The sequence below is a fragment of the Acomys minous genome (genome assembly GCF_964271855.1).
Source record: "Acomys minous genome assembly, chromosome: 6".
Lineage (NCBI taxonomy): Eukaryota > Metazoa > Chordata > Mammalia > Rodentia > Muridae > Acomys > Acomys minous.
Window position 1 is genome coordinate 97,976,046 of NC_140487.1, and position 27,761 is coordinate 98,003,806.

Sequence of the window (27,761 nt, forward strand, 5' to 3'; positions counted from 1 at the left end):
CACTGCCGTCCAGCCCACACAGAGCTCCCTGCCCCCACTCTCTTCACAGGTCACCCACCTCTTCACGGCACAATTCAACGCTGGAAGCCATCACGGCTGAGAAGTCTCTGGTCACACTTGGAGAGCGAGGGTCAAACTCCTCTGCGCTGCCAGCAAGGCCCTTGGAGGCCTCAGCCACCCCGACCTAGCCTACCCACCTCCTCACCTAACCCTCTCTGCTCCCTCCCTCCCTCACAAGAGTCTGTCTAAAGCACTTCCACCATCCCTGGGCCTGCCAGTAGCTCATGCTCCAGGCTCTGCTGGTTTGCTCTGTGGGTTGCTCCCTTGCTCACCCAGGTGCCTTGCTCACAGTCTACCTCCTTGATGAGGCCTCCCCAGGCATCCTCTCTCTAACACAGCGGCCTCAGAGGCCAGCCCTCTTCCCTTGCCCTGGATGACTGATTTCATAGCTCCGAGAAAACAAACAGCAGGAATTGACACTGAGCCAACATCAAAACACCCTGTCACTGAACCCAAGTGCTCATTTTGAGCCAACGGAGGAATCTTCTAAGACTCAGCCCATCCACCCTGAGTGAACAGACTCCCCAGCATCTCAAGTTGTCCCTAATCTTAACCACTGGGCCAAGACCCATTACAAGTCCCTTGAGCAGGCCAGGAGTGGCGGTGTGCATCTATAGTCCCAGCACTCTTGAAGGCAAAAGGATCACCACAATTAGAAGCCAGCCTGATCTACATAGTAAGTTCCATGCTAGCCTGGGCTACACCGCAAGACTCTGTCTAAAGCAACAACAAACCCCTAAATTTCACCTTCCCTTCACTTAATCACAGGCAGGGAAGGGACTTTGCTTACCCTAGGCCCCCAGTTCATTTGAAAGGATGTGCTAGATCTGGTGACGAACAACGTCCTGTTCCCGGCACCTTAATTATCCCTGTCTTCGAGATGAAGACACGAGACCCGGGGACTGGCAGATTCGTTTACGATCCCCCAGGGACTCGGTGGCAGAGCTGGAGCTGGAACCGCTACAGCCTATGGCCTCAACGCTGCCTTGGCCTCGGTCATCACACAAAGATGCCAGATGCTCTCGGGAAATCACAAGCTCAGATGTCTGGAGCCCAGGAGATGGAGGGAGACAGGGCGTGTCTGCTGCGCTGGTATACACCCGTACAAGACTTCGTCATACAACAAATAGGATTGCTCGAGGATTCTCTCCGGCCCTCTGGGGCCTCAGTTTCTCCAGCTACAAGAGTGTAGGTGCTACAAAGGTCCCTGGCTGGCCTGGGCTTTCTGCCATCCCCCTAGCAGAGTACCAGACTGGAGGCTCCTTCTCATACCTCTTTCTGCATCCCATCTTGGGCAAGTGGACCCATGTACACACCCTTGGCCAAGCAGGAGTTAGGAGTGTGGCAGATGGGGGTAGCCTGTAGGCTTGTCAGGAGGTCTATTACAGGCTTTCCTGTCCCCCATACCCACCTACCCCCGTTCTGCAACTATTCAGGACAATTGGAGAGGGACAGGGAAAGATTTGCTTAGCTCCATGGTTATCAGCCTACAGGGAACTCCCCGAAGGCTTGTCAGCGGTGGCACATTCCTGTAACCCCAGCACTCACTCACACAGTGGAAGCAAGAGGGTCAGACACTCAAGGTCATCCTTGATTACACGGAGGCCTTGTCTTTTTTTAAAAATGCTGATTTCTGGGTACTTCCTTGACAATGTCTGAATCAGTAAGTTCAAGGTGAAAATGGGGCTCAATTACCAACCAACTCAGGGTTTTGTTTGTTTTTCTTTTGACAGGGTCTCACTGTGTATCCAGGCTAACCTTCTCCCTCTGCCTCCTAAATGCTGGGATTACAGGCATGAGCTTCCACATTCGACATCAAAGCAGCACCTTTATTTTTATTTTTTTTTTCTTTTTCTTTTTGGTTTTTCGAGACAGGGTTTCTCTGTGTAGCCTTGCCTGTCCTGGACTCGCTTTGTAGACCAGGCTGGCCTCGAACTCACAGGGATTCATCTGTTTCTGCCTCCCGAGTGCTGGGATTAAAGGTGTGCGCCACCACCACCACCTCCAGCTTCTTTTTGTTTTTTTAAGACAGGGTTTCTCTGTGTAGCCTTGGCTGTCCTGGACTCACTTGGTAAACCAGGCTGACCTCGAACTCGCATTGATCTGCCTCCCAAGTGCTGGGATTAAAGACTTGGGATCGGCACCTTTAAAACAAGGATAATTCTTACTGTCTCCTCATCCACAACACCTCAAATCACTACCAGAAATGGCCAGGACTAGGAGCTGTCTGGGAAGCAGGTGTTGGGCCAACATGAGATTTGCCACTGGTTTGATGCACAGTCCCAAATAACAACCATAACAGCTCCTGGTGGCCCAGGAGCCTCCAGGGTTTCCCATCAACCCAGCACAATACCGATAACCCCCAAACACGTATTATCCATAAAATACAACCCCAACCCCTACCACGATCCCCCAGGCACAGGAGTGAGGAAACAGGGGCTACAAGGTAATGCAGTGATGGCCATGCCAGTCTGTGCGTGAACACAGAGTCCTGAACGGGAGCTAAACGGGAATCGGATTTACTTCTCAACAAAGCTTTTATTAAAAATAAATAAATAAAAAAGGAGGGGGAGGGGAGAATGTTAACTTCCCCCAAAGTCATAATGCAAGACCTGACTGAGCCCCAGACCACCTGGGCCACAAGGTCAAATTGTTTCTCTGGCTTCGAGTTCCCTGCAGGGGACACTGAATGACAAGTAAGTTCTCATCAGCCTGGTGGCTCCTCAGTCGTGGGGTGGGGAGGGGGGAGAGCAGCTCAGCTCTGGGTTCCCTGTGTTCAGAGTTCAGAGGGACAAACGGTGGGTGGGTACGGCTGGGGGTAGCAGGGGATGTCTCAGCAGGAAGGAAAGAGGTTGCCCCGGACTTCTCTGAGCAGCAGGCATTTCACGAACAGTAATCTCATCTACACTCAGGGGGGGTTTAATAAATGATCCAGATCCCAAGACACTGGCAAGTGAGTGGGGACACACTGGGAGAGCTGGTGACTGTCCTAAGGAGGGTGAGCCTGCCCCCCAAGACCAGGACAGGGGTCACCCAGACAGAGGAAGCAGGGCATGCCAACAGCTAAGATGTGGGTGTCTGTGGAAGCCAGGACAGGAGGCAAGCAGGTCTTAACCCAGTGGGGAGCATAGAGAGGGTCAGATGCATGAGATCAGATCCAAAGGGCAATGGGGGCTGGGGGTGCATTGGGAGCTCGGAGAAGGGGAAATGGCAACATACCACTTGTGTTTCAGGACCACCACCTGGCCAGTACAGACATGGGGTAGGGCTGCCGTGCAGGCCAGACACTAACTCATCTGGGAAACGATGGTGGTCTGTCTGGAGCAGCAAAGTGGCGACCAAGAATAGAGAGAAGTGGGCAGACTGGTGGCACTGTAGAAAGGGGGCACTCGGGGACAATGAGGAAGAATGGCTCCTCTGGGTCACGGGCACTGGGCCGGTGAAAGCACTGAGTGACACGTGGGGACCGGGAGACCCCAGAGGAGGTGCAGGTAACTGGGGACAATGCATGCTGGGTAAGAAGAACCTGGACAGGCCCGGTAGAAGAACAGATGTGAGGACACTAGGGTTGACATGGGACAATCCAGTGAGCATGCAGTGAACCTTGAGGACCACCCAGTGTCACCCTAGTAGTGTGAAAGGAAGAAAGAAGTCCTCTGTCCAGACCAAAAGAGTTCATCCAGAGAGATGGGAAGGAAACCAAAAGAGACGCACAGAAGTCAAAACGAAGTAAGTGTGGGTGACAGCAAGAGGGAAGGAGGGGACAGCTTTGATGACATGTTCATCACTGGGTCCCTTGGTCTGAGAAGGCTGGGATGGAGTGACAGCACAGAGGGTGGGGGTGGACTCGGCGAGGCAGGACTGCAAAGGCCAAGGGAGTTGGAGAAAGGCGGCCACAGGAATCTCTCTCAGATAAGACAACCGAGTGGCAGCTGAAGACTGGGACAGTAAGCAAAGGGTGGATTCCCAGGCTGACAGGATGAGGGAGAGAGGGAACAGGAGGAGACAGTTTAGTGGGAGACCAGGCTGGGTCAGGAGCAGAGACAGAGCGGGCACCCAGGAACTCAGAGAGGAGGTGGGACCTTGTCAGAGCTGAAGAGGCAGTTTGGTTCTTCTGTTTTCTCAAGTTCGACTGTCCAGTGAGGAAGCAGACTATGTGGGTGAAATGAGGAGATGATTCCCTCAACAAGTCAGACCCTCCTTCCATCCTTCCCTCCCTCCAAAGTCCCGCCCCAAGCCTGAGCCTTGCCAGTCAGTGCCCGGGACCTGCCTACTAGCCAGCTGGCTCTGATATTTTGCCTCTGACTTGGGAAGTATGCCTCCTTTGCTTTCCAGACTAGGACCCCCAGGTGCAGCACTGCTCTGTTTCCCTCAGCTGGGAGACCATGGTGCCAGTCTGTCAGGACTCAGCCAAGATTCCGAAGGGCAGAGGTCATGACTCCCATCACACCTGCCCACAGAAAAATATTCCTTGAGCCCCAAACCAGAGCTGATGCTGAGAAAGAGACTTCAATTAGACTTAACAGGCATACCCTGACAAGCAGGGATGGTGTGGGAAAGCCTAGAGGGTCCCAAGGTCCTCTAAGGAAGGAGGACACTTACTTTTTCTTGTGAGTTGGGGTGTTGATGGGGGGGGGGATTAAGCAGCTCAGACCGAGGCTCTTTCCAAGAATCCTCCAGGGCTGGGAGGAGAGTTTCCCCTGATCCAGCGATTCTAAATATGGCAGAGGGAGTAAGAACACGTGACCCAGGGCCCCACACAAGGCTGCTGTTGGCAAGGCTGCATCTCTGGGCCCAAGGTCCATAATGGGGCTCAGGGATGGGATGAGGTCTTAAAGGGGCCTTGGTTTCCCTGTCTGAAACATGAAGGAGAGAGTCAATCCAATAGTGGCTAAGTTCCTGTAGCTTTACGACCGTCCATCAGGGCAGCGGGAGGGAGAGACTTAGTCCTCAGCTCAGTTTTACTTTCTCCAAGGGTGTCCCTGGAGGGACAGCAGCTGCCAGCACATAGTGCAAACTATGAAAAAAAAAAAAGCCTCCTGTTGGAGGACCAATTAGAAAATGCATTCCCTTTAGCTGGACAAGTTGCAAAAACTTGACCCTTTGAGCTGGCTCCATTAGAAACTGGAACTGCTTGCTGCGGGCTGGCGCACCCCTGAGCTACTGGAGCCCTCTTAGCCCAGCAGGGCACTCATGGAAGGCCCAGGCATGGCTCTGTGTCCCTTCCTGGCTGGAGTTTGAACCAAGAGGGGTCCACCACCTGGGCGTGTAGGCCAGGACTTAGGAGGGTGGGGCAAGAGGATCTGTAACTCAAGGCTAGTGTCAGTTCAAAGCCAATCTGAAACACATGAGACTCTTGTCTCCAAAACCAAAACTGTGTGTGTGTGTGTGTGTGTGTGTGTGTGTGTGTGTGTGTGTGTGTGTGTGTGTGTACTTACAACAGAGGCTGGGCTGGGGTCACAGGTGCATGTGGCCTTGCTCAGTTTTTAACATGGGTGCTGGAGAGCTAAGCCCAGGTTTGCGCAGCAAGCCCACCTATTCACTGAACCATCTCGTCAGCCCCCTCTTCTCTCTCCGCAGGGAACCATGGACCGTGGAGGGAAGAGACAGAGGTACAGAGAGCAGTGGTGACAACCCTGAAGCCCACCCCGCTTTCTCTAATCCATGAGTCCCAGATGTACTTCTGGCTATAAGGACTCTGTAACACCCCCCTGTCTTACTGTCCTCCATCTCCTCTGCCTGTCTTTCTTGAGCCAGTCCCTCTGGGGCACACGCATGGGCAATGGCGCCTCCTGGCCAAGGCACTTGAGTGCCATGGTTTGCTGTGGTCCGAAGGTTAGTCCCCAGTGTGGCCTGTTGGGAGGTGTTAGATCACTGAGGATGGGACCTCAGAGGCATCAGCACAGCTCTCCTTGAACCCCAGCCTTTGGCTTCCCATCCTACCTCGAGATCACTCAATCTCACATTCGCTCCCAAGATTGTGACATTATCAGCCATGAGGCCTTCACTAGACTTGAGCCAATGCTGTCGTCACTCCCTTGAACTTCCAGAATTAGGAGCAAAATACAGCTCTTTTTTTTTTTTTTTTTTTTTTAATGAAGCACCTAGCCTTGAGTACATTGTTATAGTAACAGAAAGCAGGCTAATAATTTAAGTGAATGGCCCCATCTTTTCCCAGCTGGACCAGCCCCCAAACCTCCATTTGTTCTCTCTGCTTCTACCAGCCAGACTACCTTCAGCAGCAGGTAAAATATGTCAACACAAGCCAATGATGGAGCAGGGAGGAAACAGGGGTGGTCTACCCCAGGGGCTGGCAAGGCAGCACCGGCTTCTCGAATAGCTAGCTGCTAAGGCCTTTTAAGTGAAGGGGATCTAAGGGCTGAAACAGAAGCTGCCCAAGTTTGAGAAACACGCGCGGTGGCCAGTAGAAACTCTCTCTTGGCGCCAATAAATGCTTCCATGTGTATTTAGTGGCTCAGCTTACAAGATTTTACTTGCACAAAGATCTCTACCGTTTCGCTTTTGTTATCGTTTGGCTCTTGAGACAGGGTTTCTTTGTGTAGCTCTGGCTGTCCTTGAACTCACTCGGTAGACCCAGGCTGGCCTGGAACTCACAGAGGTCCGTCTGCCTCTGCCTCCGGGGTGCTGGGACTAAAGGTACGCACTGCTACTACTCAGCTTTTTGTTTTGTTTTGGTTTTTTTTGTTTTGTTTTTAATGTGAAATCCACTGACTTGTGACTCAGGTTCAAGTGTGGTGGCAAGGAAGGTGCTGGCACAGGCCGTTGTGTTAGCTGTTAGCGGTCTCTGTTCCACCACCACAGCACACAGGGCTTTGGTTTGCCCTCCTCGCCGTTTCTGTTCTGTCTTCTCATCTTTGGATGTGTGTGTACCCCTAATCTGGCCCGTTAGGTGGGAGGCGTCTCCTGCTCCCTTGACCCCCTCCACCCCATCTCTTTGCTAACTTCCACGGTGGAGTACAAGTTCTATGGAAATAGCGACCACCACAGCCCCTCAAACAGAGACTGGGTAAGTTTCCTGAGTACCCCTCATTCCCAGCACGTTGGTCTCTCCTGACTCTGCCCCTCAACACTCTCCTAAGCAGGAGGGATTGTGGGGGAAATGACTCAGCCCAGAGCCACAAGGTACTTACTCACTCACTCTCTCATTCATCCATCCATCCATTCATTAACCATTTACTATTCACTTTAGTGACTATTTACTAAAGACTTCTCATGAGCCAGGCACTAAGTCGCCCAAGGCGCTGTCTTCAGCAAGCTTACATTCTTTGTGGAAGGAGATAATAAGTCATCAGATGACGGTGGAGAAAAAGTAAGGGGCAAACAGGACATAGAGCCCCAGTGCGGGAGTGGGGAGGCTACTGTACCGAGAGCGGTCAGCGGTCAGCGAAAGCACCCTTGGAAGGTGTCCTTTGAGTACAGTGGAGGAAGAAGAGACCACGCAGATATCCGAGGAGAGGGGAACGCCAGTGCAAAAGGCCTGAGCCAGAGGATGCCTGCCGTGTTCCAGGCCATCGGGGAAGGAGTGGGATAAAGCAAGGGAGGGGCGAAGGGGGTCTCTAGGTTGCTGAGGATGTGGTCTTTCACTCCCGCGAGAGACACAGAAACTTAAACAGGAGCAGCATGGACCAGGGAAGCGGGGACACACTGGGAACAACAACAACAACAACAACAACAAAAACCACTAACCCTACTTTGAGCTGAGAGGCTAACGGGTACAATCCCAGCAGAAGACTCTGTTGACTTGCTCAAGAAGTAGAGATGGCAAGATGGGATTAGATCTGGGCTAATTTGGGGGGGCACTAAAGATCCCCTTAAAAATCTACCAATCCTCTCATTTCTAGATGGGAAAACTGAGTTCTAGAAGAAAGGCCTGCCTACCTCTGCCCATGCAGTAGATCAGACACAGTCCTGGGCCTGGCCCTGGATTTCTCGGACTTTTGTTTTCCTGCAGAGGTTCAGACTAGACTCCTGCCCCTCCTCCTTTGAAAGGCCAAGGGGGCCAAGAGCAAGCGAGCCTGCCTTGGCCCTTCCTGCACGTGACCCAGGTTGGCACTGTGTTCGAGGATTTCCAAGTTCTCTAGCCACTTGAGCCTGACAGGGGTCAGGGTCACCTCTAAGGAGCCCTCTGTTCTCTGAGTCAGCAGGCTGGTGCTGACAGGGGGAGGGGGGAATCTTAGTCCCAGCCACTTGGTTCTCGGTACTCCCAGAGCTGAGAGCGTGCTGGCAAGAGCTGACAGGGTGGAACAGGAGCTTTGGGGAGGGCAGGGCCCCCTGGGGAGCTCAGGTGCCAACACTGATCCCCAGCCTGGGAGTTCTGCAGACTCAGCCACTGAGGACCCCACCCAGGCCGAGGTTTGTGGGTATGAGTAAGCAAAGCAGCATGCAAACTCATGGGGCACACCTGGGGCAGCTGAGTGCCCCCCCCCCCACTTAGGAACCCCAAACCCAGAACCAGCCTGACTGAAGTTAATGAACCCTGCAAGCTGGACAAGACTTGCAGGGTGAGCTGGGGCTGGGAGCTGGGGCATAGGAGAGGTGGGAAGAGGGTTGGGAGAGCCTTAATGTGGGAGCTAGGAGGAAATAAGCCGAAGTCCTCTGCTTCTTCTGCCTCTTGTTAAGGGAGGGCTGCCCAGCCTACAATTCCCGCAGACCAGAGTCCTCTAAAAGGCAATATCCAGCTTGGTGGCTCTGAGAAGTGTCAGGGTTGGTGGCACCAGAGGCCATTAGCGCTGGGAACCTAGATGGACAGGTTCCCTACCCCTACTTGGCTAACCAACCGGCACAGTGTCGCTGTACTCCTCTGCAAGAGGGAGGACCAAGAGCCTTATTTCTGGCCGGTCCAGCTGGCTACTTTGGCTTCCGGGACAGGAAGTCAGGCTCTGGGTAGCTTCTGAAGCTGCTAGGTCCTTGTGCTCTAGGAAGCCAGTGAGTGCCCAGGGGCACTCTTGGGTCACCCAGAAGAAAGTCTTTTACATTTTATTTGCCTGTAGAGCCTCCGGCCTCCAGAACTCTCCCATTACTGAATAATGGCATCAAGAAGGAGACTGGGGGGGAAAAAAAGGAGACTGAGTAGACCAGACCCGAATTTCATTCGACGCAGGGCTGTGCTGACCAGAGAGGAAGGGGACAAGTGTGTGTCTGGTTCTGACGCCTTATCCTTTGCTGAGAGACCCGGCTTTATCTTGGCCGGAACAAGCTTGCATTCAGCTGTGCACTGACTGGTGGGCCTAAAGCATGTGATCTGTCCCTCTCTAGGACTCAGTTTCTCCCTCTTTCTAACAGGACCAATGATCCCAGATGCTTCCGCCTTGAGGTAGGGGGTCTAGCCTGAGCAAGACTTGGTTCACCGGGGTACACACGAGGCTGACACCAGGCAGGGCTCCTCAGAAGAGGAAGATGCCCTTGATGGTAGCTCCTCTGGACCCCTCCTCCGTGCAGACTTCGGCCTAGGGCAGTTTTCTACCACAGGGAATTCCACTCGCTCTAGGGTTCCAGCCACCAGACCCCAGCGTTCGGTCTAGGCGGGGCCCAGTGGAAGGGGCGGGGTCCTTGGTGGGTGGGGCCGTGTGTGGGCGGGGCTTTGCCCCTGCAAGCTCCAAGCGCGCTGCGGCTCCGGTTACCTCCCCAAGCCTCTCCGCCCAGGCCGGCTTATTTTCCGTTTCCAAATTAACAATTGAAAACGCGGCGGCCTGAAAGGCGAGCAGCGGGCCAAGCGGAAAGTGTGAAGGTGCTGCCGCGTCACCGAGGCCGGGGGCGGAGAGAGAGCATTCGACACCCCGACCCGCCAGCCAAACGATCGCCCACCCATGAAGGCTGAGGAGTTGGGGGGCGGCGACTTCGGAGTCTTGGCCTGATGCAGCCCACTCGGGTGCTGCTCTGGCTAGGGTCGCAGGACCCACTGCTCAGGCTCGGGACAATGCCAGCCCCTGAGAGGACGAAGGGGGGCAAGGGGAGAGCGCTAGGGCTAGGTTTCCACTCACAGGCTGAGTGCCCAGCCAGGGCAGCAGGTGCCAGGCAGCACCTCATAGCACCGTCCTTAAAAGCTCCTAGTGTCAGAGAGTTTCACGTGTGACCTCAAGCAAGTCATTTCACCTTACGAAGACTCGGTTTCCTCATCTGGAAAATGGAGAGAAAACAAGCACCTTCGAAACAGATAAAGGAGGCTGAGTCACACAGAAACCTTCCCGCGGCAGTTGACAATGATGTGGTAGTACTGAGTCCTACGTCCCCCTCCTCCGGCTCCTCCCATGTAGCCAGAGGTGCTAACCACCCACGAACTCCTTGGAGACCCCAGGCCAGGAAGGTCCTGCTCAAAGACTGGCCTCTCTTACAGAGAGGGGTGGTGCTGGGCCTGCAGCATCATGAATATTAGGCCTCTCCTTGTTGCCCAGTGTGTAAGTGGTAATAGATAAGACTCCCACTTCCCTGGCACCTAGACACAGGGGAGGAACACTAGAGACAGGTTTTAGCCCTCCTGCCTGTGTAGTGCATGCTCTGTGAACACGGAAACTTCATCCTTTTCACTGTCTCCAAGACCTAGAACAAGCTTGGTGCAATGTATGTTCCCAATGAACAATTCTTGAGTGGATGGATGGATGGATGGATGGATGGATGGATGGATGGATGAGCAGGCCAGTCAGCCTGGGAACATGTCTTGTACAATTGTGGCCCCTGTGTAAAGGGAGCAGGGAGTTAGGATAAGCTCTCTCCCACCCAGAAACCCAGGGCAAGTCACAAGACAGGGGAGGGGAGACAGAGAAGTGAGATGGCATTTTTAAGACTGAATATCTCGATGGTGGGGGGGGCGGGGTGTGGAGAGATGGCTCAGAGCTTAAGAACACTGTCTGTTCTTCCAAAGGTCCTGAGTTCAATTCCCACCAACCACATGGTGGCTCACAACCACCTATAATGAGATCTGGTCCCCTCTACTGGCAGGCAGGCACACATGGAGGCAGAGTAGTGTATAAATAATAAATTTTAAAAATTAAAAAAAAAAAAAGACTGTCTATCTCCTGGGCCCCCACTACCCACACCTGGGCAGCCTAGGACTCAGCCTGGTCTCTCTAGCTGGTTCTTCACCTCTTTGTGGAGTCAGGCCTGGCCCCACACCCAGTCTATTTGGAACCCAGTGTGAGTGCCCCTGTCCTACGACAGTCCCACAGCCTCCCCACATTTCCACCTGGGTGGCTTCTACGTCCTCTCCCATCCCAGGAACCCCTCTCCACCCCCCAAGCATCCCTGCTCAGCTTTGGGAAGAAGTACCCCTCCAACCCCTTAGGACTTCGAGCCCCAGCTGGTCCCCCTGGGAACCCACCCTTGTCACAGTCTTCTCTGTCTGGCCTGTGCCGGCCACGTCCAGCTGTTCCTCCCGCTGTCCCACCCCACCGACATTCATTTTCGAAGGCAGCACAGTCCTCACATCCACAAGGCTGGTCCAAGTGGATGCCAAGGGCTTGATCCCTGGTGGACTTGGGGCCTTGCCAGCCTTATGAAGCCAGAGGATTCTGGGGAAAGTTGTCTTGGGGTTGCTTGCAGGAGAGACACGGGCAGAGGGAGGGCCAGGGCCGAACACCTCTGACAACGCTGGCAGGGCGTGGAAAGAGTTCAAACGGAGACCCACACTCGGGAAGTCTAAACACTTAAAAGCTTAAATCAAGTTGACAAGCCGTGGAATAAAGTGCGTTCTGCTCTTCCCGGAACGTTTGCCTTCATAATGATCTGGGTGACCAAGTTTGAATTTTAATTCTGGGACTCTTTTGAGTCCTGTGCTGGAATATGGCAGGGTGGGAGAGCCAGGCCTGTTACCTTGTGATCCTTAGCCCATGGTGTAGCAGCATTCTCTACCCTCCATTGGGCGCATCTCACCAGGCTCTGCCTGTGCTCACTACGAATTAACAGACCTTGGTCTCCCACCCTGGATGACCTGGAAAAAGGACTTTGATCTCTCTCACACACACACACACACACACACACATCCATGCATCGTGCTTCTGAGTCAGGGTCCTATTAGAGAACCAGGTCTACTGCGGCAGGCCAACACAAACCCAGAGCACACCCCAGAGCTCCTGTCTCCCAGCTAGCCCTGGGCACACTTTTCTGACTGATAAGACCCAGGACTGCCCAAACAAGAAACCACTGCTCTCCTGGGGCAAGAGTGAGCTTGCACCTGGGACCTTGACAAGGACTTCAAGCTCAGGGATAGGTTGAAGAGTTAGACCAGGCTCTGAGAAGGAAGGGAGCCCTGGTATAAATAACAGTGGGGGGCCGGGATGTTTGAGCCCATCTCCCAGGCGACGGCTGTGTTTACTGCCCAGAGTGGGGGGGGGGGCAACCCACACATTTGCCTCCCTGACTTGTAGCCAAATTTCTCCAGGAAGGGGTGGCCCAGGATTAGGCCCAAACACTCCAACTTTACACCCCAACCAACGGATCATCTGCTTGACATAGGTGATAAACCTCTCTGCCATGGCTGGCCTCCTCTAGCCCTGAGTGCTGCAGCATTCCACCCCCCCCCCCACAAGACCTACTTCTGCTCAAAGACTGGCAGGGTGGGGAGTATGAGAAGGGCAGGGAAGGCCTTGAGCAGAGAGCTGGGTGTGTGCCAGCATCTAGCTAGGGCCACTGGGCATAGGGCAGCGACAAACCTCTCCCACGGCCCTGGCCAAGACAGGGGCAGGGTTGCAGCCCCCAGATTAGGAGAGTGCAAATCCCTTCCCCCAGCCCACAGTTCATCTCATGCCTGTCATGTGAGAGCATTAGATGGCCAAAGCCATCTTGGGAAGGGCTGGCAGGTGCCCTCTTGATCATGCACTGGCGGCCACGCAGACCAAGGGAAAGACCACGAATGCAGGAGGGCAAGTGAGAAGGCCTGACCCCATGGGGCAGCAGCTGCATCAGGCCTGGGCGGGGCATGGGGTTGATGAGCTGAGTTCCAGCCAGCAGGTCAGGCTGGCTTAACACACACACTCACACACATGCAGGTGCACACACATACACACTCACTCACACACAGACACACACACTTAAACACATACATAAACATGCATGCACACACATGCACACGCATGCTTAAACACACACACACAACTCACACACACTCAAACACACACTCAAACACAGACACAAACACACACTCATCAATACACTCACTCACACACGCAGACACACACACTCAAACACACACACTCACACATACACACTCACACACACACAGAGAGCTCTGCTCAGCTGTCTGATGAGTCTTGCTTGGGACAACAGCTAATATGCACTCAAAAGTGGCGCAGTGTGTCCATCACAGCTAGACACCTGGGCTAAGTCTTAGCTGAGCCACTTTGTATAAGTCACTCTATCAAAAAAAACAAAGTGTGCCTGTGTGAGCAGATATGCTTACTGTGTGTGTGTACATGTTTGCATCAGCACATGTATGCGTTTACGTGTGGAGGTCAACCTCGGAGTCACACAGAGCTCCCCTCTGGGGGCCCTCCCTGCCTTTCTCACTAGCCCACCCTGCCAGTCTTTGAACAGAAGGAGGTGGGGAAATGCTGGAGCACTTGGGATGGGTAGGGGTGCACGCAGCAGCATGTGGGGGGAAGGGGAGGCCAGGTCTAGAGGAGCTGGAGCCTCCAGAGCCATCCACCTTATTTATATATATATAAGGTCTCTCTCACTGGGGTCTAGGGCCTGCTAACTAGACAAAGCTATAGGCCAGCCTCGGCTGCCTCGGCGTTCTGCCTCTCCAACACTGAGGCTACGAAACTGTACTATCATGCTGCCTTCTTACACATGTGCTGGGTACCAACTTGGATCTTCATGCTTGGGTGGTACCACAGACAGACAGACAGACAGGCGGGCAGGCAGGCAGACAGACACAGAACACACACACACACACACACACACACGTGCGTACACACACACACACACACACACACACTTTTTTTTTCAGTGCTGGGAACCGAACACAGGACCCTGTCATCTGTCGTGCTAGGCAAATGTTGTACCACTGAGCTACATCCCCAGCCTCAGTATGAGCTGGCGCAGTAACGTGTCCTCCAGGAGGCACTACCATGAGAAACTTCTGTCCTAAGGACTCAGGGAGATTAGCTGAACACTAATCTCTGGTAAGGCTCAGAGCAGCGTGCGACAGCTACCTAAAGCCAAGGTCTGCTCTGAGCTCTACTGCTGACATGAGCTCAGTCTCTGCCAGAACAGTTTAGAACCTTGGTTTCTTCATTAGTAGAAGGGCAGGGTGGGGTATTATGGAAGGGTATTATGGGGGGTGGGGGGGGGGCAGTACAGACTTAGGAGACTGGTGATCTCCACATCGCATTGGACTGTAAGGCAGGAAGGAAAAGAGGAGCTAGGCCCTGGCTCTTTCTCTGGACTGTCATCATTGTCCTTGCATTTTCATGATGCTGCTCTAGACCATTGCTCTGGGGACACCCACAGAGCCCGGTCCCAAACCAACTGGCCCTTTCCAAGCAGTCTTTGGACCTGCTCTCACTCCCCTTGCTTCCAAGCATACCCCAGCTTTGCTGCCTCTCCCAAGGCAGGGTTTGCATACATGCCTGGAGCTTTCCCTACAGGCAAAGTTCCCAGGGCTGCGGGCCAGGTTGGGACAGCCAGGCCCAGGGCAGAGTTAGTAGGCAGCTGTGGACGGGTGCTCTGGGATATATGGGTCTTGGGGTGAACAGAGGAAGACCAGACCCATTGGGATGGCATCCTGGGGGGGTCCCTTTCCGAGTTGTTCCTCCACCAAGGTCTTGGTGAGTCCCAGAAAGGCATTTCTAACAGAAATCTGCCTGTCACACTCAGACCCTTCCATCATCTTCTCCAGGAAGCCACTGCTGCCCAGCTAGCTTGGTTTGGGACTACACTTGACCACTCTATACTGGGATCCCACAGGATCTGCAGTACCTAGGGACAGTGGCATTTATCACCCAGTGTTAAAGTGCATCCATGTCCCCCAGGGGACAGGGTGGGGGTCCTGATTCACTGTTCTGCCTCAGCTTCTGGCTTTGGGATCCCCCTTCCCAGGGTGGGGAGTGAGGGGGGGCACCTGCCAGTGAAACTTCCTGAAAGAAAGCAGATGAACGAAGGGGAAGAAATGAGTCAAGTCCCAGTGTCTTGAACTTGATGGTTAAAGTGCTATTTAGGACGGTCACCCTGAGCAACGGGTGAGGACGAGGAAGGTCCATGAGGCCACAGCTTCCAAAGCTGGACTTCAGGTTTGTGTCCCGGCCCAGCTACTAGCATCCAGGCAGGCGACTTTAACTAACATCTTTGGGCCTCAACCTCATCAGAAACATGGGCCCAACGGCAGGAATCACTTCATTGAGCCAGAAAGAGGCAAGTTTCCAGAGCAGTGTCTGTCTGGCCTTTGGTAAGCACTCAATAAACACTCGCTATTATTATCTTTACTGTTACTGTGAGCTGGAATAGGGGGAGGAGCGTCAGGAAGGGAGGTGCAGCTGGTTGTCACTCAGCAGGCATGTATCTCTCGCCTTCCCACTGCAAGCCTGACCTGCAGCAGCCATGCATGAGGCTCACATCCAGACCCAGCACAGGGCCCCTGCACACTCGGACTCTCTAGACACTCCCTGTCTCTACTGAACCTAGAAAGTTCTCATTCTCCGACACTCATCCCTTCCTGCCTTTTCCTCTTGTCAATGCGAGGGCCTCATGTTTAACCTGCAAGCTGCAGCTTCCCTTTCTAAACAGTGGGCATGTTGACAGATCTACCTTACAAGGATCTCGCTAGGGACTCATGAAGTACTCATGTGGAATCCAGTTAGCACAATTCCTGTTACAGACCAGGCGAAGATCTTGTTACTAAATACGGGCTCTGAGTGTTCCCAAGACCTCAGCCTGGTGTGCCTTTGAGCTGTGGTCCAGGGCTCCCCCAAGAAAGGAATTGCTACCCTGGCCTAACCTGTCCTTACAGGGCCAACCTGCTCCTCCATGGCTGTATCTCAGGGCTCGCACTAGAGTCAGCAAGAGAGAGAGAGACGAGGGGGCCAAGACCTCAGGGAAGCGGGAGCCTGTGATGGGAAGATAAAAATGAGAAAACTAAGACATGTGCAGTGGTGCAAGCCTGTGATCCCAGCACTTGGGGAGAGAGAGGCAGGTGGATTGCTATGAGTTCGAGGCCAGCCTGGTCTACAAAGTGAGTCCAGGACAGCCAAGGCTACACAGAGAAATCCTGTCTTGAAAAACCAAAAAGAAAGAAAGAAAGAAAGAAAGAAAGAAAGAAAGAAAGAAAACAAGAAAACGAGCACACTGCCCCATTCTTCAGAACACTTCACAATTCACCAAAACGTCAATCATCAGAGAGCAAGAGCGATAGGCAGGATGAAACAGTAGTTCTGAGGTGGAAAGAGACCGGTGCCTCGGTGACATTGGGCCTGCCTGGTGTTACACAAGAAGCAGAGATGGGAGCTAATCCCAGCCTGGAAATTCCTGGTCCAGTGTTCCTGATTTGGGCTGGCCCAATCCCCTCAGGTCAGTCTCGGGAAACAGTTCCCCTGACCCCTCTGGTATGTGTGGGTGTGTAAGAGAGAGAGGCGGGCGGGGGGGGGGGGAGCCTGGGGCTCCTCTGACCCTAATCTGTCCAGCTACCTGGTTTCTTCTAAATCCTCTGGCCCTGTTGCTCAGGAGCCAAGATAGGGCCCCAACTCTTGGGGATTTCATGTTTTGGTCAAATCTCCAAAAACACTTTAGGGACTACATAAGGTTGTCAGCTTCTTATTTTGCCAAGTAAGGGCATTTAAAAAAAAAACCCCACCTCATCGCTTTGTAAAAGAAGACATATAATCTCAGACTTTATGACAGTTGTTGAAACGGACTGCATTTAACTTAATGAAAAAAGTCACCACAATGTCCTTATTTTCCTCAGTTTTTCCCTTGGCCACTGAAAACCACCCAGGCTCTGCTTATGCATCTGAGAACTGCTTGGAGCTTAAGGGTCTCACATAATATGAGTCAAATCCCGTGCCACAGACAGGCTGCGAGACTTGGTGTGTCTCCATGTCCTGTCAGCAGAAAAGGAACAAGCAAGAGCAGTGCCGGCCACTGGAAGAAGTGGGCAGCCTGTGTCTACAGAGCAGTCGCCCGGGAAGCATGGCGCGCTCCTTTCCTCATCTGCCTTGCCTACAGTTCCCAAAGAATAGGGGCTCCTTGCATAGCTCAGTGACCAAGGGCCCTGTGGTTCCTATGGCAAAGGGACCCTGAAAGGGCGCCGCAAAACCTTTACCCTAGCTATTCTCGTCTGGGGTTTGGAGGTGCGGAAGCTGCTGGATTCAGCATGGAAGACTGGTTGGGGGGGACAGGCTGGGGTGTTCAGTCTCTGGATACTATCTGGAACTTCAGGGAGAAAAACCTTGAAGGGGAAACTATCCTCAAAAAGGTAACATGATGTCGCAGGACTGTGAGCCCGAAGTTGAACTGTGAGGAAAGGACCCAAGACAAAGGCCAGAATCCAAAGACAGGAAGAGGAGCAAAGAGAAAAGGCAGGAGGCAGGAGCCACCATCCTCCAAAGGGAGGGGAGGCTAGTGGCATAGTGCTTGCACAGCAGCGCAAGGTCCTGAGTTCAATCTCTTGCATCCCGGGGGGATAGGAAGTACATAAGGGGGGTCCTTGAACTCAGACCTTTGCTAAGGCAGAACAGCAGATCGCTACACACGTGGTTCCAAGACTGTTGTTGTTTTGGGTTTTTTGTTTGTTTGTTTGTTTGTTTGTTTGTTTATCTTGTTTTTCAAGACAGGGTTTCTCTGTGTAGCCTTGGCTGTCCTGGCCTCCCTTTGTAGACCAGGCTGGCCTCGAACTCACAGCGATCCTCTTGCCTCTGCCTCCCAAGTGCTGGGATTGAAGGCGGGCGCCACCACCGCCCGGCGGTTCCAAGACTCCTGTTCTGGGTTCAAATGCTGCTTCTACCACTTGTCAGCCATGTTGATGTTGAACAAGTCACTTAATTTCTTTCTGTGGGTTTGTGGGTTTTATTTATTTGTTTGTTTTTAGACAGGATCTCACTATGTAGCTCTGGCTGTCCTAGAACTCTAGGTCACTACGTAGACCAGGCTGGCCTTGAACGCAAAAAGATCTGTCTGCTTTTGCATCCCGGGTGCTGGGATCAAAGGTGCTGCCCAACTGTCATTTATGCATATCTCTCTCTCTCTCTCTCTCTCTCTCTCTCTCCAAAAATAAAAAAGAGCCTAAAGGAGTTGCTGACATGCTCACTCAGCCTTCTTCCATTCCCAGGTTGTGCGCTCTCCCACCCACTTCTGCTGGACCAAGGATCCCTTTTTCTCGGCATCCCACTTGTCCCAGTACGTCAAGCGGAGGCTGGCAGGAGAAATGAGTGACTCTGCTCAGGGGCTGCCCCCTTCCCTGGGGATATATGGCACACATCATAACAACTCGTATCTGCTGGGCTGTGTCCTGGGCCATCAGATCCTATCTTTCGACTCAGTTTCCTCGTCTGTGAAATAAAGCTATATGCCTGTCCAAGCCTCGAGTCCTCTGGAGCTCTGCGGTCTCTACTCTGGTGTTCTGCAGCAAGGACGGACTGGACAGAGAAGCTCTGCAGGTACGCCCCACCCCACTCTTCTGAAGGAGGACTCTCCCTGGGGTTCCAGATCCCGGCTGCACCTGGGCGGGGGCTATCCCTCCCGCAGAGGGTGGCAGTCAGTCCCAGATGGGCCAGAGCAGAAGAAGCATCTGGATTGTGCTGACAAAGCCACTCTTTCTTGCCCTCCTTCTCTCCCTAGCACCCCCCTTCCAACCCCTAGAGACAGCCAAGCCCAGCAAAAAATAAACCCAAAGGCAGAGACATGGACACTCCAGGGAGGGGCCGCAAGGAAGGATGGGGAGAGAGATGCAGGAGAGACCCCTTTCCTTACTCCAGAGCTAGCAGGACCTGGTCTTATTTCCTTTCCAGTGTTAGGTTCACAGGAAGTAGGTGTCTACCCTCTGTCCCCCACGCTGTGGAGGGGTGCATCCTTTGCCTAATGAGTATGATCGGAGTAAATCATATTCAGCTCTGCCAGACACGGGTTCCCACATTTTGGAAAGCTCCCCCCCCCCTGCTACAGAACCCCTCCTCACCTCTTCGTTATCTGACAGCCCCACTTGCTCTCTGACCTCCCATCCCTTTGGTTTCTGTGAGAACCAAGCTTTATCGTCTCCAGCAAGCTTGCTCCCATACCAGCCTAGTCCACGGGTCTTAAAGAGTCAGGTGATTTCCCTCCAGCCCGTAGCCCAGAGAGACCCCCGACCCCACCCCGCCCACCCAATCCCAGTTCTCTGTGGAGGAGATAAGAATGACGGTGCTTTCTGCTCTCTTTGCCTGCCTCCCTCAGGCGCTGCCCACGGATTCTTAGCCCAATTAGTCTGCTGCCTGGGGCTGCTCCCCCCCTCCCCGCTCTTCACCCCCAGTGCCAAGCTCCGGGGCACCAGATCCTGCCTTTGGGACAGAGTTGCCCAGTCTGCTTGGAATCCTGGGGGCCTCAGAGGGCAGATGATACCTTCTCCCCTGCCCTGGGGAACCTCCCTGGGAACTGGTGCCTCCTGGGTACTCCTGTAGATGTTCCCCCGTCTTCTGAGGGGCCCCATTGAAGGCACTACAAGACGCCCCCTCTTCTATCCCGACTCTTGAGTCGGCAGCACCTCTCACCATAAAACTCAGCTCTGTGTTTGCAATGCCAGTAGGTGGGTTTCTCTTTCCTGCTGGGCCCATCTGGCAGAAGAAGGCACCGAAGCTGAGGACTAAGGTGGGGTGGGGATGGGCATCCTCCCATGATGGGTCCCTGGGTTTGTTTGTTCCAGAGGTAAGGGGTGGGCCGGTGGGGGTGGGGTGGGGTGGGGGGATGAACCATGAAGGCCAAACCTCAACTCCACAATGGCACTCTGATGCAGACAGACAGACAGACAGACAGGCAGGCCCAGAGTCCCAGGGGACTCAGGTATCAGCCTCCCCACAGCTGACCTCCCCACCCCCCCGCATCTGTTCCTTGCAGGCAAGGCTCTGGTTCCCCAAGCCTGGCAAAGCACTGTGCTAGCTGATGTCATTTGTGACACAAAGGAAGAAACAAATCCATAAGCGGCCCAGAGACTCAGGTTAGTGACTCCCGTCACTAGCTGTGTGACGTTTCCCACCCAGTGTGAAGATGACTGTCCTGTGACACAGTGGCTGTGAGGACTAACTGAGAGGATGCAAGGAAAAAGCCTTGGAGGGAGGCACTGACTCCACCTGAGGCAGGAGAACATGAGCCTAGGAGTTTGAGGCTAGCCTGGGCTACATAGGGAGGTTCATCTAAAAAGAGATGATGCTCTACAGAAGCCCACAAAGACACAATCTCTGGCGCCTGGCAGACACACCAGCGACACAGGCAATACCGCCCCTACATCTGCTCAGTACACACACTCCCCTGCTGACCCCAGGACCCCCGTCAGACCTCCCACCAGAGGCGCAGAATGATGACAGTAAGAAGACCATACGCATAAGGAGGGCGGCTCGTTCCTGGTGCCGCCCTGCCTGCTCTCCCTCCTCGGCCCTGACCACCCAGGAGGCTGCTGTGATTCCCACTGTTCAGGTTGGACAGCAGGAGCTCAGAGACACCAAGCAACCAAGCTAAGGACGGCTGCAGAGACAAACCCCATCTGTGAGCCTGAGTCCACACTCTTAGGTCCCTGTGGAACTAGCTCTGGGGAAATGGAATGTGCCCCCACCCCCACCCCCTACCACCCCGTCTCCCTCGAACCCCTCAACCTCCGCACCAGCGCTGTCCAGTTCTAGCACTGGGGAAAACTGGAGTTGGCAAAAGTTTCCCACGGGGTTCCTTCGGGGCAGGCCTCAGAGCCTCCTCCCCCAGCTCTGGGGCCACTTCAGTGACTGATGGCTCCGAGAACTTTAAATTAATCACCCACTCAAAGTGCTGCCACCAGTCTAAGACTAATTGTCTCCTTAAGGCTGTCGGGCTCCAACACTGTGTGGTTATGGGCTTCTTCAGCAGCAGGGCTCGCGGTCAGACATCAAGCAGAACTTCCTCAATGGGAAAGAGAAACGTGCTGCTACAAGCTGGAGTGGGACAGACAGACCTGACTCAGAGGGAGAATTCCAGAAGGAGCAGCAGCAAGTGCCCGGGGAGGGGGGGGGGGGAGCAAAAGGTAGAAGAAGCCAGTGAAGACTAGCTGGTCTTCACTCTCCCGTTCCTTTACAAAGGAAAAACAGAGGCACAAAAGTGCCACACGGGTCACACACTCCGAGTCCTTCCCAGTCACGTAGCGAAGGTGTTGTTAGAGCATCAGGTTTCTGCACTGCTGTCTGGGAAGCTAAGTGTCACCTTGGAGGGGAATGCGTCCCGTTCTATGCCTGGATAAACCCAGCCACACACAGTAGGGCTGGGCAAAGGGGCTCAGCGGGCCCTGGGAAAGGAAAGGCAAAGGCCGCACGAAGGGAGTCCCTTCGTCACGTCAGATCTGACACGGCCAGCGAGAAGGTGGGACATCAGGTTATGATGTCCTGGATAGTGCTGCGTGTGTGTGTGTGACATCTGTGTCAGGGCTGAAGTGAGTACAGCACACATAAGGCCTGTTACCCACAACCAAAGATTAAGTGGCCCAGAAGCAGAAAGCAGTTGCCACTCAATTCTGTAAAATCTTATCACTGGCCCCTGGCTGCAGGTGTGCTGGCTTCTAGGGACACAGATGGAGCGTGCTGCTCCAGAGGGCATGGGGCCTGACCCAGCGGATGACCCAGGTCAGCAGATGACAGCGCTGGGTTGAGTCTCTTCCTCGTGAACTGCAAGGCCTTTCCTGGGTTTCACTTTCCTCGTCTGTCAATTGGGGAGGGGGGGGGATAACCCAGCCAGCCTCACCAGGCTGGGAAGGTGTGTGCCTGCTCAAAGTCAGAAATCTCAGTTTGAACTCCAAGGGCCACACCAGGTGGCCGCAGAGAGCAGAGGGAATGGTTCTGGACAGGGAGTCTGGGCTCAAGGTCTGGCCCTCTGCATCCGCTACCAATTTGTCACATGATTTTGCTCTCGAGAGCCTTAGTTTTCTCAGAGGCGGAGTGGGGCAGTCAGAATGTGAGAACTGACCTGGTCTGGGTGTCCTGCGCTGGGATTACTTCCAGCCCAGGGTTATGATCTGTCTCACAAGCTTGGGGTAGAAGGTCAGGGGCAGGGGGCGTCGGGGGAACTCCAAGGTTAGGAGCATACAGGCCCTGGGAGCTATGGCCACCTCCTTCTCTCCCCATTCCCACAGTTTCTGACCCCAGGGACAAGGCTGAGGGAGGATGTTTACAGAGCCTTAAACCTTCACTTAGAGAGGTTTTTGCTGAGGGGCTGGGAGCAAGGATTGAGTGGTGAGTTCCTAAGAGTGGCCAGGACAGTAGGCATAGGGGAGGCAGCAGGCTCTGTTGCTTCCTAAAGTGCTAAGAACGGGGTTCCCCGGGCAGGGTGGGAGATACATGCCAGTGGCCAGGGCACTGGGGGTGTAAAGGGCAAAGTGACAGGACTAAGGGCCTAGAGACAGAAGGAGCCCAGAAGGGTCCAGGGACCCTTCACTCTGGTCTTTACAAGGAGAAGACGGGACAGGCAGCACTCATTTCCCAGAAGCACAGTTGAAAACAGCAAGAGAGGCTCGCTCACTTCTTCATCCCCAGGTGTCAGGGAAAGTCCAGGCCCTGCCTGGGTCCAGTTAGCTGGTGTGAGGAAGGTGTCCCAGTCCTCTCCTTCCCAAGTCCTCTCTCCTAGGCTTTTCTGTGGGGACCCCACCCGTGCTGGCCTGGGTCTCTTAAAACAGGTCCTAATTGAGGATAGCATGCCCGCCCCTCCCCCACCCTAAACCCTGCCTGCCACCGCCTCCCCCCCCCCCCCCTACAGGCTTGAAGAGTGTGGAGTTAGGCTACAAGTGCAACTACAAGCACTTCTTGGTAAGACCCTCCTGTGAGAGGCTGGGAAACCCCACATCTGGAACTCAGAGGGAACAGGAGACACTTCTGTGTAGGTTCCCTCCCCACGCCCAATGCTAACACCCATTCCTCATTTTTCCCTCTCAATCAGTCCTTGGCCATCCATGAAAAAGGCCCAAAATGTGGGATGTCTGCCCACTCTGATGACCTACAGATCTAAAGTTCAGAGAGGCTTGGCAGCTAACACAACGTCACACAGCACTCAATAGGTAGGGGCTCCTGGACTCTCAGTCTCCTTGACCTCCAAGATCCATGACCAGTTCCCCAGCATCTCTAAACATCCAGACATGTCACACTATGTTTCTTCCCCTAAAGCTCCAAGAGACGCCAACCCCCCCCCCCCCCCCGAGCTCCTGGAGACAAGTGTTCAGGACATGGGTGACCCTAGCCAGGGCATTCCCAGTATCCGGAAAGGGCCGGATGTGGGGCAAAGGTGTTGTCCGATTTAGCTCCTGAGAGGAAGGAGAGCCTCCGCCAAAGGAGCTACAGTTAGGCTGCTTTCATCTCCAGTGACTGTCCTAGGAGCCAAGAGGCTAGCTCCTGCGGGCTGAGGAGCCCAGCCTGGTGCCAGCTGACTTCTCCAGGCCCAGCTATGCCTTGGGAGAGTCACCTGCAGGGAGGAGCCTGTGGAAAGCACAGCTGTGCCCTGTGTCATAGCCTCCCTGGGCACATGAGAGGCCTGCCATGCAACTCGTGTGTGTGTGTGTGTGTGTGTGGACATCAGAACCCCAAGCCCACCAGCACTGAACTGTACAGCTATATCTGACAGCTGTATCTGACAGACGTTCATCCAGGTCTTTGGGGGTGCACTGAGATGTGGGCTGCTCCTTGTTATTCACCTGGACCCAAAGCCTGACCTCACGTCCTGCAGAGTCATAACCCAAGGGGGCTCTGCACAAAAGCACAGCTGCCACCTCTAGATACTTAATGGTCAATAGAGAGTTCTCTTCCTCTGTGCTTCCCCTCCCCCTGAGATTCTGTGGCCCCCCCATTCTCCCAGGGCAGAGGCAGGCTAGCATACATACGCACATGGGACAAGCAGAAAGACAGGCTAGAACAAAGGTGAGAAAAACCAGGTAGAAGGGTGGCCAGGCCAGGCAGGTGGCCAGTAGATAGACAGACGGACACACAGGCACCCAAGTAAATAACTGGATAGACCTGCAAAGCATGGAAACTGACCAACAGAAAGGCTGTGGGGCAGTCAAGTGGAGAGATGACCAGACAAGCTAGCTCACAAAGGGAAACTCAAGTCTAGCGGACGGACGGACAGACAGATTGCCAAGTGACCACCAGGTAGACAAAGTGGGCTGCCTAGGAAACCCTAAAACTGGCAGCAGTTAAGAGGGCACAAGAGCAGCACGCCCCATCCCAGCCCATTAACCGATATGGCCTGGGCCTCTCATGTTCCTGGCTGGGCCAGGCCTTCCCCCAAGACTGCCTTCTGAGCTGCCAAAATTCACTCTCTACATCCAAGGTGGGGGGGGAGGTCAGTGTTTTTGAAAGTTGTAGGAGCCTGCTGAAGGGAGGAGGAGGGCCCCACAGCGGCATTGTTTCCAAACATACCCTCTCTTCTTTCTTTTTCCCCAAGCCTAGAGCCAGGCCTAGGACAGCTGGCCAGCAAGGCAGGAGAGCTGGGCCCAGCCTGCAGGGCAAGGCAGGACAAGACACGGCAGGGCAGGCAGGGCAGCTTGCTGTCTCCCCTGCTTCGAAGTTGAGGGTGTAGGGCAAGGCTAAGAAAGATAGGGATAAAGTTGGAAACAGCACGCCGGCCTGTCAGGGCCATGGGAACCCTAGACACCTAGACAATCAGAGGCCAGCCCTGAGCTGGAGATAGCCTGTTTCTGAAGAGAGAAATCACCAAGGGGACCAGGCGGGAACACAGTATAGCTACAGAGCCTGAGAGAAGGGAAAAACAAACAAACAAACAAACAAACGTGGGGGCCAGGGTCATCTGTGCCTGGGACAAGACAGTAAGAGATGAACAAAAGAAAAAGAGAGCCCCACTTTGGTGGCTCGGACTTGGTAGAACAGAGGAGTGCAGGAGGCTAGATGTTGGGACGGAGCGGCAGGGTTCTGTGGTCAGGATCAAAGTAAGGGGAGCAGGCAGATGAGGTCAGATACGAGGGCAACATGGGTCAAGTCTGGGAGATCAGGGGTTAGGTCAGGCTGGGAAGCAGAAAAGTGGCCTCAGGTCGGAGAGGGAGAGCTGAGGGTCTGCTGTGCGGCAGGAGGGGCAGGAGGTGGAGCCAGCGCCGGGTGGCTGTCCCCCAAAGCCTGGCTCACGCGGGGTCAGCGCCGGGGCACGCGAAGGGGTGCGGGGTCCCCAACTCACATGAAGACGTGGTAGACGAAGGCCCACCCGCGGGGCCGCTCCAGCACGTTGTAGACCCAGTTCTGCAGGCGGCGGTAGCGCTTGTGCGCGGCGGAGGAGCGCTGGCCGCAGGCGGAGCCCGAGCCGGAGCCCGGCCCAGGGAGGGGCGCGCCCGGCGGCAGGGGGCTGCCCAGAAGGCCGAGGCGACGCGGAGAGCCGCCCCCGCCCGCCTCACCCTGTTCGCTCTGCACCGCCGTGAGCGCCACTAGCTCGGCGCGGGGGGCGTCCCCGGGCGGGGGGCCCAGGCCGAGGCGGCGCGGGGGGGCCTCGGCCATGGGCGGCGCCGGGCGGGGGGCCGGGGCAGTGCGGGGCGGGGGCGCGCTCGGGCCGCTCAGAGGCGCATGGCTCGAACCCCGGGCCGGCAAGGCGACCCTGGGCGCGCACGCAGGCGGCGGGGGCTAGGGGTCAGGCCGGGGCCGTGCGGGGTCCGGGGGCGGTCGTTCAGAGCCTTGGGGCCGCGGGAGCCCGTACTGACCGCCCGCTTCCCCGGCGACTGGGGCGGCTCTTTCCGACTCCAACTCTCTTATTACGCGCTCCATGCCGCTCGCCTTTCCACCTGCCGCCGGCGCGCCGCTCACATGTCACCCTCCCCCGCCCCGCCCCGCCCCTCCCCCGCCCGCCCCACGGCCGCCTTCCCAAATCGGGAGGGAGCGAGAGAGGCGAGCACGGGGAGGGGACCCGCGCTCGACGCGGCGGGGCAAGGCGCGCGGTCCGCCCAGTCGGTGTGTCCCGGCCCAGAGCGCGCGGCGCAGGCAGCGCGCGGGGCCCCGAAGGCGGGCGTGTGCGAGTAGTGGCCCTGGTGGCCGACGCTGGGGAGGGAGATTGGGACGCCTCGTGAGTGGTTGTGGAAAGTGGGGCGTGGAGTGTGGAGTTGTGGCTACGGTCGCTCAAGGGACACTCATACGGTGGAGTGGAGGTGTGTGTGTCCAAAGAAGTGGCTACTTGTGGCTGGCCAGCTGTGGGGGTCTGTGTGGGTTCAGTGTGGGTGGATGGATAGATGAGAGTGAAGATGGGTGTGCAGAGCCAGGCAGTGCAGCGCGAGGAGGTGTGCCCGTCGGGTCGTGCCCTTGGTTTCCAGTTCAGGGTGTTTAAAGTGCGCTGAGTGCTGAGAGAGGTTGGGACAGAAGTTGCCGCTCCTCCCGCTGCTTCTTGAAGGGACTGGTGTCCTACAGCTACCGAGATGTGTAGGGCGGTGTAGCTCACAGCTGGGCCTAGGTGCGTCTCTCCTCCAAGTTTCCTTTCTTGGTGATGAGGAAGGAGACCACCCTGAGCTGAGGAGACGCTCCTCTCCCTGATCACGGACCTGCCTTCATCTCCCCACCCCATCTCCGCCTGAGTGGGATTCCCCCCTTCTTCCACTCTGTAGCCTGGGGACCTTGTTTAGGGCTGGTAGGAAGTGTAGACGTAAACGCTGAGACAATATTAGGGGGACTGGACAGAGCTCCCCAAAGGCTCATAGCATCCCTCCCGGACTTTCTCCAGCACGAAGTTCTCAGAGCCTGACCTCCATCCACCTCCAGCCGTGGGCTGGCTGGCCGGCCCCTTCCCTTCGCTCTTCTGTCCCCTGTGCTAGGTGGTGATTCGGGTTTGCTAACCCTCATTCACTCTTGCTAAGCCTAAAGCGATGGCTAAACCAGCCGCTCTCTCTGCAGGCCGTGCCCCGGGGTGAAGCGCTTCCACAGCAAACTCTTCTCCGCTCCTCGCTCCTCGGGGGAGGATCTCGGGGGACACAGCTAGCCGGAGGGGCGGGGGGAGAGGGCGGGCTGCGAGCTCGATTCTCAGCTGTCAGCAAAGGCAGCATTGATCTGCTGAGCGCCCGAATGGGAGGGAGGGCGGGAGAGAGGGCTGTGGGCCGGGAGGGAGTATTAGGATCCGAGGTCCCCTAGCTAGGCGCGGCAGCCAGCCGTACCCCAACCCCTAGTGACCTTTTCCCCTCCTGCCCAGTTGGGATGCATTCTGAGGTCTGACCTGAATCTCTCTCGCTGCGGCTGGTGCAGGAAGTGCACGGGGCCTGGTGCTCCTGCGAGGGTCATGCCCTGACCTACTGAGGCCTGCTTGGTTTCTAGACCTCAGGGCCCCCACTGTGGATGCAGGGCCAGTGCTAGATGTGGCCCTATAAGCTGAAGCCAGTATATCCCCCTCCCCATATGTGGCCTTGCCTCTCCTGACTGTAACTGGCAGGACTCCATCAGGGGCCCAGGGGTGGGTGGGGCTCAAGTCAGGGATTCAAACTGCACAAAGCAAAGTGGCTGCTGGGGTCTGTTAAGGCTTTGATCTTGCCTGAAATGGAACTTGAATTCAGGTTGCCCTTATCAGCACTCGGAATATCTAAAATTGGGTCT

The 27,761-nt window shown here is 55.2% G+C and overlaps 1 protein-coding gene across 5 annotated transcripts in view; it reads right to left on the reverse strand.

Moving 5' to 3' along the window:
• The window catches only part of KCNQ4 (potassium voltage-gated channel subfamily Q member 4), a 52,772-nt gene extending 26,809 nt beyond the window's left edge, over nt 1–25,963 (reverse strand). For 4 of the 5 annotated variants that reach the window (XM_084784878.1, XM_084784880.1, XM_084784877.1 and 1 more), the window contains exon 1: nt 25,381–25,963. In XM_084784878.1, coding sequence (XP_084641004.1) covers nt 25,381–25,694 — 314 coding nt within the window. In that variant the 5' untranslated portion in view covers nt 25,695–25,963. The remainder of the gene's footprint in view (nt 1–25,380) is intronic. The other variant, XM_084784879.1, reaches the window with a different exon arrangement.
• Between the last annotated feature and the right edge of the window lie 1,798 nt (nt 25,964–27,761).